The sequence below is a fragment of the Lagopus muta genome, chromosome Z (genome assembly GCF_023343835.1).
Source record: "Lagopus muta isolate bLagMut1 chromosome Z, bLagMut1 primary, whole genome shotgun sequence".
Classification (NCBI taxonomy): domain Eukaryota; kingdom Metazoa; phylum Chordata; class Aves; order Galliformes; family Phasianidae; genus Lagopus; species Lagopus muta.
Genome location: NC_064472.1, coordinates 41621497 through 41636983, shown reverse-complemented (window position 1 = coordinate 41636983; position 15487 = coordinate 41621497). Strand labels below are relative to the sequence as shown.

The 15487-nt window shown below is 35.5% G+C and overlaps 1 protein-coding gene across 7 annotated transcripts in view; it reads right to left on the bottom strand.

Annotated features, from left to right (window-relative positions):
* LOC125687230 (aminopeptidase O (putative)) overlaps positions 1-15487 on the bottom strand; it is a 177492-nt gene that overhangs the window by 131988 nt on the left and 30017 nt on the right. For all 7 annotated transcript variants that reach the window (XM_048932153.1, XM_048932152.1, XM_048932156.1 and 4 more), the window contains 2 exons: positions 15227-15383; positions 11970-12218 (listed from right to left, as the gene is read on the bottom strand). In XM_048932153.1, coding sequence (XP_048788110.1) covers positions 11970-12218; positions 15227-15383 — 406 coding nt within the window. The remainder of the gene's footprint in view (positions 1-11969; positions 12219-15226; positions 15384-15487) is intronic.

Here is a 15487-nt window from a genome sequence, read left to right as displayed (position 1 = left end):
TACTCCCTCTCACCAAGAGTAACTGAAATTTGACTGGGATCCTTGTGAATCCTCACAGTAGCAGAAGTGGGGAACTGAGCAGAGCAAGAAGCCGTTCAACAAAATGACAAAGTGAAAGAACAACTAAGGTGAAACAAGCTGCTGCACACCAGGAATTTGACAAAACTGTTCTTTGGAAATTAAGTCTCTCAACTGGCAGAATATTACGACAACAAAGAAGGATAACAAATCCAGGAAGTATAGGATCCAAGCCATTAAGCAGAAGGAGACTTAACTAACTTGTCATGATCAAAGTTAGTACTGAATCACAACATATCTGAAGAGACTATACAGCAGCCTAGAGATAGAGTGGTTAAAGGTTAAAAAGAAAAAAATAGACACAGCAGCTGAGAGAAGTAAAAAAAAAAAAATCGTAAATGCCAGTGCTATTAAAAAAGACATCAAGAGATGTCAACGAAGACAATGAAAATCAAGACCAAAAGTTATACTGAAATACAAGAGGGTTAAGTTACAGTCAGAGGCAATTAGTGTATCATAAAGCAGACAGACTGTAGACAGTCTCAAAGTCGGGGGAAAAAGAACTGTGGTAAGAAAAGCATTCCTGCCTTCTGATTTAAATAAATTCAGAGCTTTAGCACCAAACTTTGTTTATGTAAGAATTTACCGGAGAAATTACATGTTTCTGGAGACAAAAATTACCCCTAAAGTACTAAAGTAAAGTACTTACCCTAAAATACACCTCGGTGTAAAACGAAGAGGTTTGAAACCTGGTTACAGAGGCATCTAGCATCCAATCACTTAGTACTCAGTAAGAAAAAACTAATCGGATCATAACAATAACTTAGGAAAATGTGTTGGTGCCAACAGAAAACTTTCTTAATGACCAATATGTGATTCAACTAACAATTGAATATGGCTGTGGAAAAATTTTTGTTCGTGAGATGTTATTTTTTCTGTCAGAGAGTAGGCTAATAAGAATATTGCTACTAGAAACAAGCCAAAGTATATATTTGAGAATGTTTGTGGAGAAATGTGGAAACAAAACACAGCTAAAGCAAAAATGATTCATTGCAAAGAAAGACCTATCTTTATCACTTCAGTGTTGTGTCTGAATTATTTTTAACTTGTGCTAATTTTGCTTTTAATTTGTCTTTCTTCCCAAGCTTTCTGGAATTAAAAAAAAAAATTTCTTGACTCCTTGCCCCAGAGTAAATAATTCACTATCTGTATATTACACAAGATCTAAACGGTTGTATGTGTTGCTGACTTAAATTACCTGATGATCAGACTTTTGGAAAAACAAACAAGTGGCAGAAGGAGTTCAAAACACAGACATGGAGAAACATAAATCTTCCACAAAACTCTTTTCCTGTTTGTAAACATTCTGTAGTCATTTCACTTGCTTCACAATCAAGTTAGAGCTGGATTTCCCCATATCAAAGGTTCTGCTCAGAATTTCATTTAGAAAAAATTTAGAATTTCTTTTAGAGCAACAGTAAAAACAGGATTTTTTTAGTTCCTTTCAAAGAAAGAAATCATTTCAAATAAGCCCTGCTGGAGGAAATGAAAATAAACATCAAATATGCATACCTATATAAAAACTTCACAAGTCTCATTTCACAGTTTTGGGCAGACTTTGTTATTAATTAAAGGACACGGGGGCCAGTTTTGTTTCGAGAAGACTCCAAAACTGAGTATTATTATGATCAATAATTTTTAAAAAAAGCCTAACAAATATCTTGAACAATCAGTATAATACTGGAATCTCAGCTGAACACTGCAATAAGCTCTGAACACACTCCTCTTCCTTATCTACCATTAATTTTTGTCAATTTAGAATGCTCAGACTCAGATTCCTAAAGGACAATTCTAGCATGCAAAGAATTCCTAATAAAGGCCAAAAAAAAAAAAAAAAAAAAAAAAAGCCTTGAGCAGGGTGCTAATCCCATCCTGAAGTCTACAGAAACTTTACCCTTATGCAAAAGTAACTTTGAAGATCTGCAAGTTTCAGAAACTAGCACTGCTTTTTTCACTCTTCCTTTTGCAAAAACAAAAGGAACAACAGTGTCTGACAGGGCTATGTGTTCCTTACCCTAATTAGGTAGGTTTGGAAGACCTACTGCTTTAGTGTGGCTTCTGGATGCTACCCAAAATTAAAATAGTAACAGACAGAAATAACATGCAGGAACTGGTATTGCAGTAACTTACAAAATTCGTAATGTTTGTACTTCATTGGTGTCAAATATAAAGCTTGGAGGACCTGAAGGAAATTTGCTGTTTTTCACTATGTCATGCAGTCTACCCCAGTCAAAACTGTTTTCTTTCTCTATGGATCTAGTTGTGCTTGGAATAAGTTCACTAGGTCTTCATCATCTTCTAATGCATTCCCTTACAGGTACTGTGTTCTTGCTTACTTGTATTTATTTTACTTTTATTTTATTTTACTTCATTTGCTTCTATGTACTTCATGTACTTCTATTTTATGTTACTTCATGATCATTGTTCAGTCCCTCCTTTACCTGCTTTTCTTTACAACATGGATAAACAACTATTTTACATACTAGCAGCTGATTTCTACACCCCACAGCTGAAAATAAGCTGAAAAAAAAGCTGAAAAAATACAGACTGTGGCCTGAACAATTGATTAACCTATGAGAAAGGGCTTGTATTAGATTGAGAGTGCAAGTAAATTCCTTCTAGCACTTCATGTAACTAGAAGAAATTCATTTGTAAGAAACTCCTCTGTAGCTGTAAACAAGATTATATACATCCATGAACATAGTACTAATGGGAGTTAGTGGACATCTTGCCAGCCAGCTTCCATCAGTATCTGATGGGGGTAGTCCCAGGGCAGACATTATAATGGCCAGCTGCCACCAGTACTGAGATCTTGGCTAAGACTGACCATCTGGCTGTTCCCAGTAACAAGAGTAACAACATTAAATTAGATGTTAACTAGTCTTTGCATACTTCCTTCGGGATTGGTAAACCTTACACAGAAGCACTGGAGATTGTGTTACAGCCAGTGCTTTGGCTTCTGTCAAATCATTAGAGTCATGGGGAGTGCCATTAATGACTGGCCAGCAAATGACTGTAAGATAGAAGTACAAGATAGCCTTTGTAGATAATTCAGACTCAATTACCTCAAGACAGTTGAACATCAGCACAGATACTTATCAAAACAGATAAGCAAATAGTACCACTCACAGTTTAACCACTCAAATTTGGTACTAGCCTTTTCTAGACTAGTAAGGTCCTCCAGTTAGTCTTCCAACCAGATACAAGAGAGAATGGGTGACTTAATAACCCTCTTTAAAGACAAGAGTGGTTCAATACTGTGAAATCAAATTCTATACTTTTGTGTCCACAGAGGCAGCAATCTTACAGCTAGAAGGCAAAGAAATCAAAACTGATAGACTGGTTTAATACACGAGCTACTAAATTGTGTATGGATCCAGTTTAGACCTGATTAGCATCCAGTGATGACTAATTAAGCACATATGACAGGTTTAGTACAAACTGTTGATTGTGGGAAGGTTGCAATTGGTTGAAATTTTATTTCAATTCAAAATTTAGTTTCAGAGCATGGAATTTACATTTTCTCATCTGGCTACTGCTTTAAAAAAAACCAGAGAACTGTTTTGATCTGCTTTAAATGCTGCTTCTGCATGTTGAGAAATCTTCTAAGTTGCTTTTGCTTTACACCTTTGCTACTGGAAAGAAAATAGACATTACTGCACAGATGTCACATGGAACAAAAGATATCTGAACGGTATTGGCTTTGCAAGCAAGTATTTGAATAACCTCTCTCAAGCATTTAAGTATAAAACAGCTGCTGATGTAGCACTCTAAGAAGGATGGTGAAATGAGTTAAAGTCAATTTTTATCCTTTACAGCCTCAAATACTATTTCAACCTATTAGACTGTGTAAAGAAAAAAGATATCCAAAGCTACTTGTATGTATACATGTATGTACATACTTACATATAAAAAGTGCATAACAATTTTTGCATGTTCAAGCATAGGACAAAGGCACTATCTTCAGAAGGCTGGGTATTTGGGCATTGAAAAACAGTCATGTCGTACTGAAAATATGCCCATAACCCACAAATTAAGGAAACAAAGCTACTCCTATCACAGTCTCAGATCTTCCCTAAATGTGCAGATGCTGGAACATCAGCAAGCTTTTATGGTGTCTCAAGACAGTAAAAAACAATTTGTTTGTCAAGTGGTGGGAGGCTACAAATAGTAAATAACAAAAAATATGTATTTTGCAGTAGCTAACTTATAGATCCCTTCTCACTATAGTCCTAGTGCTTAATATTTTGTGTTCTCTTTTGTTCATATACTGCAGCAAACATCATTGATGTCAAGTAAAGACGCTGGTGCAAAATCAAATCATATTTGGCTTAGGAAGCTATTTATGTACTTTTTGAAATCTTCCTTAAAGAGAAGCAGACAATATATTTACCATATTTATTTATTTATTCAAAGCACAGGAAAGCCTGTTTGCTAAGTTAAAATGAAAGAACTATGTATTTTATAGATGCGCATTTTCAAGAAACTGAGGAAGAATAAGAGCTACGGTAAGAAACCTCTTTATTCATCTTTTCAATATTATCCTAAAGAGGAAAAAGAACATGCTCTTAGGAATAAGAAATCAGCACATGGGTTGAGATAAGGTGTGTGAAGAAAGAGGGGAGGGAAGGGAGAAGAGGGGATATACAGATCAAGTAATGAACTACACAACTGCTCACCACCAGCTGAATAATGCTGGTCCCCAAGCAAAAGTGCCTGTGGGTGTCTCCCTGACTTCAGCCAGTTTCCCTTGTTTTATTTTTCAGCACGTACTCAGACAGTATGGAATATCCCTTTGGCCAGTTTAGGTCTGAGGCCTTGTCCATGGTCTTCCTTCTTGTGCACCACCTCACTGGCAGGGCAGAATAAGAATCTGAAAAACCCTTATTGTAGTGTAAGCGCTGCCCTGCAACAACCGAAACATTACCTTCAACATGGATGAACTTTGAAATAGAATTTTGATGCACTAGCAAAAGTAAAAATTACTAAACCTCTGTCACTAGGTCAATAATTTCCAATTTTTATAAACATTGAACCTCCATTCTATAGCTAAGAGCAACAAATTTGAGGAAAAGAAAGCCTAAGATGAAATATAACCTGCTAGATATTTAGATGGCAAGAAGACTGATTTTGAATCTCTTTTAATTCATAACTGACTGTAGGTTATACCCCATATAGCCTATACTCAGTTTTGAATATCATGTCATCCAGGACTGACTGCTTTTCTTGTATTAAGAACAAAAGCAGCATTCTAAATAGATATCCAACTTTTCTTCTCTTGTCAAGTATTTACCCAGCTAGTATCACACTTCCCCTTCTCCATTCCACAAAGAGAACCTCTGAAGTTGCTTTGATAAACATAGATATACTAAGATTATTATTTATATCATCTTCATTTTATTGCAACAGAGCATGTGAGGCTAGCAAATACTTTAAACGTCTACCAGAGCAACAACTACTCAAAAGGAGCATCATATAAATTAAAATGAATTTATGTAGTTACAACTTTCCTTGATAGTCTTTGTATTTGTACCAATATGGACTTCATAGATTATTTCCACAATACTAAAACGAACAAACTTTACTTATTTACATAGGATTTTACGAAATATATAATTTTTCAACAGAAAAAGATGCTAACTAAAAAAACTGCATCTGGGAAAAATAGGGTAATCTGCATCCTTTCTTCAAGAACTCAGCCTAAGTGTCATCTCAAATATGAAAAAAATACAGAAATTAAGATTAAAAAATAGTCTGTGTTCAGTTCTGCTTCTGTACTTATGTTTGCATTGATGAATGGACTACTTGTTATTTTGAGCACAATATCCTGCTTGATTTTTCATCACAAAAACATAAGGACTGATACTTTTTCCTTCTAGGTGGATGCCACTATGGATTTCAAATTCTATTAAAAAAGAAGTACTGAGAGTATACCAAAGCACTACTATTTGCAATTATTTCTATTAAATATAAGCCCAAGAAACTATTCTTTAAAAATTCATACCACATTGAAGTTGCTTACACCATTAAGTCAAATTTCACTTACAAACTTCAATGGCTTTAATGAAGTCTGATCCTGGCAAAAAAAAATACATCAACATGTAAGTGCAATTTTTGATCAAAACGTAAAGGATTCTTGTATGTAAACTTGAGGACATGCAAAATTATTTGCATAATCCAGGATTACATTATCAGGCAAGTTGTAGCCTTTTGAGAAAGGGGATCCCACCAAGCACAAACAAAAAGTAAGAAAAAATTTATTACATAATGAAACAAAAATACATTCAATATCCATTTTTCTTTCTCCAGACATCATACTACTTCTCTTTTCACTTGAACTTTTGTTTGTAGTTATTTCTGACTAGGGTGGACAGACCAACGAGTGCTCACATTTAAGGTTTACTCTTGTAAATATTTCCCTAAACTAACACAACTGCCAATAATGACCCCCCAAAAGTTTATGTAAACATATACTCTTATAAAAGGCATCTAGAGCTCAGACAAATGGTCAGTCATAATTCTGTGAGGCTGAACAATACCAGGTTTGACATTTAGATGGTTTCCAACAGTCCTGAGTGTTCTTACTATAGACTTATCAGTTGTTATTGGAACACTGCAGACATACAGATTGGATAAATGATGACTGCAGACACGCAGATCAGAGAGGCTGCTTAGTTTGGTTTGTTGTTTTCTGTTGCTGTTTTGCTCTGTTTTGTTCTGTTTTATATTTTTATTCTTTTCAAATTAAAAAGTTAACATCCTTACTAACATGGCCTGGAAAGATTCGAGAGTTCTGCTGAGATGTCACACTTTGAAGAAAGGGATCTTCTTCCTCTTGAAATACCATCAAGGTCCATATACATGGCAAGAGAAAAGAAACTAAGATCTTTATTACCTACTGGGTTGTCAAATCCTCAGTTAGCCAGCAATACAAACTGACATGATCTACAGCTCTCCCAGGGACTCTCTATGTTTCTGTCATCAAACACCATTTGAGTTTCAAGGGTGTCCAGCACATTTAAAAATAAGGCCAATAATTTCAGAGCTCAGACAGGTTTCAAATAGCCTAAAATTAGCATCCTCTTTTGAAAATATCGGTATCTCATTATAAGTTATTTGCTTTAATAACAACCAAATTGCTAAGCCCAAGGATCCCGCTATCCTACTAGTTTGTTTTTAGCAGTTACTACTCCTGCTTATGGAAAAACGCAAGAGCCAGGTATCATACTCATAGCTCTCACAGATATGTGATGTGCTAACTAAATGTGATGGACTAACCAAAATACACAGTGATTGGTCTACATTTTTTTAACATGCAAGCATCAGTTTTCAATGTTCAACACAAAAAGTAGTAATCCTAAATTATGTGTTAATTAAAAAATATTAAAATAAAAATATGTTAATTTGCTGCCAGCAAAAAAGAAAGAATCTTGAGGTCTCTAAAAACGTCATCCAACCCAAAGAAAATAAAGGTCCACAAGTCTCAAAGGAGTAAAATAAGCATCAATGAATTTGCCATGAAAAAGTAGAAAAATGGTAAGCAGTTTCTAAAGCCCTAGAAATGCAAAAGAGCATGGCCATGAAAGGCCCTCCATGGTTAGCAAGGAAGCAATAATGACATCCAAGGAAAGAGAATAATCATACAACTAAACAATGCAAGAGGGTCAAGACTCAAACACAAGCTCAAGTGGCAAAAATATTGAAGTCTATATACGGAAGACTGCGCTTCCTGAAGGAATGAAGAAAAACAAGGAATTTAGAACCTCTATAGGTTCTGGCAAAATGAAAGGAAATTAAGGAGTTGAAGACTTTGAAATACTGGGCTTTCAAATGGGATCAATAAAACTGGATTGAGAATGAACTGATCTAAAGAGACTGAACACACCCAGGGAACACACCCTGTTTGTCATTTGAATTCTTTTAGCAAGTTTTGTTCAGTTGAGTAACTCTACTGGCTCACATTTGCAACTGTGAAATAACCATGGTATTTAGGTACCAGAAAAGCCTACACTCAATTCCTAAGGGTCATCACTAACACCACCAAAACTGAAGGACTACTTTTAATCTCCTGCTATCAGCCTGTTAGTACTCAGAACATTCAACTAATGTTCGTCTTTTGGTGTAATACAAGGTCAGGTATCTTAAAAGAGGAGTGGCCAGCAAGGACAGGGAGGTGATTGTCCCCTCTCTATTCAGCTCCTGTGAGGACCCACTGGAATACTGCATCCAGGCCTACAAAAAAGATACGCAGCTCTTGGAATGGGACCAGAGGAGGGTCCTTAAGATGATCAGAGGGCTGGAGCACTTCTCCTATGAAGAAAGGTTGAGGGAACTGGGCTTGCTTAGCTTGGGAAGAGAAGGCTCCAGGGAGACCTCCTTGTGGCCTTCCAGACTTGAAGGGAGCATATAAGCAGGAGGTGGTACAACTGTTTACAGGGGTGAATTGTGATAGGACAAGGGGGAATGGTTTTAAACTAAGGGGAGGTTTAGGTTGAGTATTAGGAGGAAGTTTTTCACAGAGGGTGGTGACACACTGGAACAGGTTGCTCAAGGAGAGACTGTAGATGCCCCATCCCTGGAGGCATTCAAGGCCAGGCTGGATGTGGCTCTGGGCAGCCTGGTCTGGTGGCTGGCTATCCTGCACACATTAGGGGACTTGAAACTAGATGATCATTGCGGTCCTTTTCAACTCAGGCCATTCTGTGATTCTATGACCTTTTCCCTGCACAATCCAATTAGGAGCTCTACAATCTTTGCAGCCTCATATGTTTCCTACTCCTTTTTCCTCCAATTCTCTACCCTGTAAAAATGAGAGAACTTAAAATCAGAAATAAGAAATGCTGTTAGGCATTCATTGTACCCTTCTCAGAGTTCTGCAAAAAAGCACTGAGTTTCTAGATTTTAAGCTGTTTAAATTTGATCCACAATGCTTTTTTTTTTTTCTTTATTTTTAATGTAGAGTTTAACATACCAACAGAGCTATCTGGATCACATTCTTCTTCTACTAGCAGGAAATTTCTGGGAAGCTATACACAGTCACTTGAACTAAAATATCATGATATCAAGAAGGTATGCAAAATTAAGTTTTCCAACTTCAAAGGTATGCAGGAAGCAAGAAATAATGATGGCAATTATTATATGCAATCAAGATTTTGTTTCCACACAAAAATTAAAGGCAAATTTTAAAAGACAGGAAGAGATGTAAAGAAAACATAAGTAAAATGTACATGCTTTCAAACAGAATTTTTTCCCATAAAGTCAGACTTCAAGGGAAATGCAACTGACTCACAGTAGCAGCTGCTAGAATAGACAGCTTAAAACACCTAATTAGGTCACTCCATGCAAGAACTATCATCCTTTTAAACCACTATAAAATGCTGAGGAAACACCCCCCTAAGAAAAGGAAAGTATTTGGGAATATAAAAACACAGTAAGTATCAGCCAATGAGGAATAAAGGAAGTGCTAAATGCTCTAAAGCCCTGATACTTAAGGTGAGACTAAAATTTATGACTGTTGCCTTTCCTAGCAGACAGGAATACAATTAGAATTCTCAAAATGATAGTCCCTTTGTGCTGGCATGCTGTGTTATGTTATACTGCTAGAGACAGAACTGAAGATAAAAAGGTAAATGGTACCCTTTCTAACCCAAGGAAACAGCAAACTTTTTCTTTTTTTTTTTCTTTTTTTTTTTTCTTTTTTTTTTTTTTTAATAATGCGGGTTTGGGCATTGTTTTACACACAACTTATGTCTTAAATGAAGCCATGTATGTAATTATCATTGCATGGGCAGGAATAACCATGTAAGTAGCTGCTTTATGCAAAGAATCTCCAAAAAAGTATATCACATGAAACAAGAACAAGCGAGCTCTTATGAGTCACATACCCTTTGCTGTCCAAACAGCTTGACATTTAAATAACTTAAATTATTATTTTATTTCGATTTAAAAAAATTTGAACGTGCTTGGCTTGATGAACTGATGAATGAAAAGCATCAGGAAGTATGCATGCTCCTTCTTTCATCCTTTACTTATATTCAGTGATAGGGATCATTTGGAATGAACAGTCATTAGAGGAAGCATAAGGAAATATACACAGAGGTTTTCTCATCTCCTCCACAAAGAAAGCATTATTACAAATTCCAAATACACAGTCTGGATTCAGATAACCACAGATGCTTTTCCAACAGAACACCCTCCAGGCATCCTTTCCCCACAAATTCTGGGAAAGGTACATGCAGGGGAAGCACTGCCATCTTCCCAAAGAGCAGAAACATACCAAGAACAGAATCCTGAAGACTGTTCCTTCTCAATATCATCATTTTGGCCTGCACATCTCTCACTCCTTTCACTTCCTTTTTTTTTTTTTCTTTTTCTGTGTGTACTTCCTGTGTCCCTCATGGTTCCACAGATCATTGCTCTTGTCATACAGTTAAGTGAAATGTGTAGTCTTTTTCTCACTCACAGAAATGACTGGAAAGGACACGTCAACCTTTGCGAACCACGTCTTTGAAGTCAGAAGAAATTACTAAGCAGCTCCCTCAACTTCATACAGCTTCAAGAACATGGTACTCAACATCACATCTACCTCCAAATCAAATATAATCTGTGGTAAGTGACCAAAGCAACAAGGAGTCTGTTTCATGCTTTAATTTATGAGTCTACTAAGCAAAAACCTATCATGGAAAACTCAGTGACATATTCTAATTATCTACAAATATGAGTCTGATGCGAAAAAGAAGAGCATCACTGAATGTTGGATTCTTAAATTTCATAGTCATTAAAAAACTAAACCTACAACAAAAACTATACAATACTATTACATGACAGCATTATTATTTTTTTTTTAATCCCTGAGGATGATTGCAAGATGAAAGCTGAATACAGAAATCTACAGAAAGGAAAATCAAAACATCTAGCATGAAACAGAAATTTTCACATTTGATTAGTTGTACAATTTATCAGACTCCATATTGTCAGACTGCCCCTCTACTGCCATCTGTCACATGGCAATAAAATGTAATGGAATAGTGGTGGAAAGGTTCAACCTCTACTGCCATATGACCAACTTCTGCCAGAACGTTGTGGGCCAATGTAGGATAAAATAGGATGCCTTACTTTTGGAGCAGTCCTTGTATTTCTCCTTTCAGCCTTCAGCTGTGTATGTTTTACTCTGTATATATATGCCTTCTAGTCTAGTTTTGGTACTAGGAAACAGTAATTCAAATAGCATTTTGTTCTCTGCTATTAGCAAATGCTATCTGATAAGCAACTTAAACATTTTTTAGAAAATTAAAAAATAAATGGGAAATTTTAATTGCTAGATGTTGCTGTACTAGTACTAGAGCAAAAATCCTTCTGTTATTGCACAACTGGAAATTGTACTGTCAAAATAATAATATTTAATTAAGCTTTTTATTTTCCAAAATTACGTGAATACTGAAAGTTTGCTTTCCTCAGCTTCCAAAGCCCACTGTTTGACTAGAAAATCTTAAACTAAAAAAGACTTATAAATAAACTACTTATCTGAATTTTAACATGTTCTGTCAGGACATAATGACAAAGTCATCAACAACAACAACAAAAAAATGAAATTATCAAGTACTGCAATTAATAGAATTTTTAAAAACTTCAGTTTTGCAAAGCAGAAATTCAGACATATGTCTTAGAACTTATATTTTACTTCCCAAGTCCTTATAACACTGAAATTAAAGATCTCAGCACAAAGTATGCAAGTAAATCTACTAAGGAAAACCCAGCTAGCAACAACTAGCATTTTAAAATTGATTTAATAAAACAGTTTTATATTACAGCGATTTTACTCTATTAATTAGCTGATAAAAAGGAGTCTAACAAAATACAGAATGAGGTAAGATAGTAAAAGCATTCTTTACCTAGCCATTCCCAGGCTGGAAAAGTTTGAAGGAACTATCAAAACATCAAGCCTGGAAAAGGGATGGGTGCCCAGTGTGGAGTAAGCAGCTGAGAGGCACTGAGGAATAAGCTGAAGTAAGTGTTCTTCACAGCGTTCCACGAGGCACAAGGGAGCAAAGACTCTATAGGGAATGACTCTTTGCAATGTGGCAGCAGGATTTTGGAAACGGCAGGGATATTCCACATGACCACAGCTTTCTTTATGCCATCTGACAGTAACAACAAAAAAATAGTTTAATGTGATACAGAAATCACAATGGAATATACTAACATAACGACATTTTCCAGACACCAGAATGATACAATTAGTTCACATACATCTATCTCATTTCATCTTCTCATACCATTCACCCATGTTTGGCACTGTGAAAAAAGAATCAATATTATTACACATCTGAATAGAGCAAATAGAGTTACTTATAACTCAAAAAGAAGAAATAGCCAAACCTTTCTTTTATAATAAACATGAATAAAAAAACTTAAAAACTAAATAATGATACAAGAATGCTTCTTTATTCAGAGAATTTCTACTTAAATGATGATACAAAAATCTTTTTACTCCCTTATTACATGCAACTACAATTAAATTCCATTTTTTTTCTGTTTTTTTTTTAGTTTAAAAAAAAAAATGTCCATGAGTTTTTACTGTTTTTGGTTTTTTTTCTTAAATGAAAAAAAGGTAGGTATCATTTCAGTCTGATCAACACAGATATCACTATTAGTAGCAAGACAATACTAAGTTACTCTTACAGAATATTCAAAGCTGTGGCTAGAAAGATGAATAAATGTGATCCTTTCTAAATCTGAGTCATACACCTTTATCTGTCCAAATAGATTTGTATCTGAGCAAAGATCAGCTTCATGTTTTCACCTGTTAACTTGTCTTCTCTACAGGGCAGAGCCTCTCCTGGTATCAGATTTCAGCTTCAAGAGGCTGGTTCTACTATGCTTTGACAGATGAAACGCTTACTGCACCAAGCATCACCCAAAAGCATTTATATTTGTAAGAGTGTAAAAGTAAAAATTCACTCCAGGTAAGTGCTGATACACAAAAACAAATGACAAGATGTAGAAAAGAGCTATGCTTCTCAGAAGTGCCAAAATTTGTAAGTGTCAAACAAACACCTTGTGTAAAAGAAGCAGATTTTTATTACAGAAGCAGAAAAACTCTCATCTACCATTAAACACTTCTTTTTTTCCCGAGAGTTGTCTAAACCACAATATTTTTGCTCTAAAAGAATATAAATTTGTATTTAATTGTCAGAGTTGAGATTAAACAGGAACATAAAAGTCATCAGCTCTATTCTCTTAACATTTGCCAATTAGTCCTTATGGAGATAGGAAACTTATTTTACATTCTAGCTGCACTTACTATTTTGATGTAGTCTTCTCATACCTCGCTGGTGTCTGAACATAAATTATATTACATATTTAAGTAATTCCTTTTGGAGATCCTTCTTCCTGCTGCTCAAGAGTCTATACCCTTTATCATTCCTGAGACACCACTTTAATATCTGCTTGATATCGATTTCATATCCTTTCTAGAAACCTCTGCTACTGGTTTGGTTACTTAGTCTTACTGACTTAAATAAACAGTGAGCAATTGCTGTGCTAACTCCCAAATGTGCTTTTTTAAAAAATCTTTTTGGGTTAGTTTTTCTTCTAAAGCTCACCTGTTGCAGATTTCAATTTATTCAACAAAAACAAATGAGAACAATGAACATCACACTGATTAGAACTTGCTGTATTTTTTGCTACAGAAAGATAAAGAAAATCCCATTTTCCCAAAGTTTTCAAAAAATAAAAATTAAACAAACTGTCTGATTAATATCCTGCATCAAATTCATCACTGAATATCCTGCACGTTAGAGAAACATGGTTAACAGTTACTGAGTACTTCTGTATAGACAGTCATATAACAAACAAATAAACAGTAGAGAAATAAACAGAAAATAATTTCTAAAAGCTTATGTATGTATAAACTGCTTTAAAGCTTGAATAGGCGTCTGTTACTGATGCTAAACAAAACATAAAATTTCCTATTCCCAAGATTTATTAGGATTTTTTAAAAACAAAATTAGCCAAGCTGCAAGAGATCAGAGTCTTTTAATTTTAAATTTTAGCAATTACATCCTCAGTTTCCAAATCCTCACCAACTCATATCAAAATGGTAAGGACTTCCACAATCTTAATGCTAACACGGTATTAGTCCTAAAACTTATGAGTAAGGTTTTTTGGGTTTTTTTGTTTGTTTGTTTTTTAAGCTATGTCTGAGACTTCTGTTAACTAGGGTGAATACATGTGGAATCAAGCTCTACTGCTCCAGAAAATTAATTTTTTACTTCAGTTGTCATTGGAAGGACTATATGACATTATAATATTCATTCACAGGGATCTCCAAGAACGAGTCCAGGGGAGGGCCACAGAGATGATAAAGGGCCTGGAGCATCTCCCTTTTGAGGAAAGGCTGAGTAATTTGGGTCTCTTCAGTCTGGGAAAAAGAAGACTGAGGGGAGATCTCACTAATGTTTACAAATATCTAAGTGGACAGACAACCCTGTAATAATTTAAATGCAGTGAATCTTTTTGACTAGATTGAAAAGAGAGATAAACGTATCCAAAATAATTACATTTCTACAGACTTTGTGAAAGATAACAAAGTAGCCACTGCATATACTGGACAACAGGCTATTTTTCATTGAACGTATGAACGTCCAAAATTCTTTCACAGAACCACTGCAACATTACACACCAATCCAGGCAAACAACTGTGCACATCAGCTCTAACTGCAATGGGACTGTAAAAGAAAGGAGAAGTAGGGGCTTGCATTTGCTAAGAACTACAGCACTAGTGGGAACTAGATATCCAGGATGTGCCAAGCAGCACTGAGGATTATACAGGAAGAGACTGTAATAAAAAATGGAGAATCTGCTAGTCTTACAGCAGAGCATTAAACACCACAGGATGTAAGATGCAAATCCAGAGAATGCTAGGATTAGTGCTATTGCTCATGAAACAGTTTGTTTTTACATAAAAAGAACCACACCCTTACCCATGAAAAAAAGCCTTGGGAATTATTTCCCTGCCACAAGTTTTCTAGTAAGATGAAAAATTCTGTTTTTATTCCTGTACTGAAATGGCTTATTTTCACCTTCCATGGAGAAAATGTCACTGTGGAGTAAAATGTCGCTTTTCAACAATAATCCAAACACCAACCTGAAATCATCTTGTGAAAATGGCATGGAAAACTCATCTTCTGTCTGGATATCAGCCGTGAAGCACTGCTGTTTGACTTCCTGCCAGCAGCCTACTGCAATAGTGAAGGTGGATGCTGGCATTGGCATAGTTACATAGTAGTACCAGCTCGTGATACCTGTGAATAAAAGGAACATTTGTGCAGATTCATCAGTCAACACATCATATTTTTGTGCACTTGAGATTTTGGGTCATATCTCTCACGTTATGTCCTCGTATTTT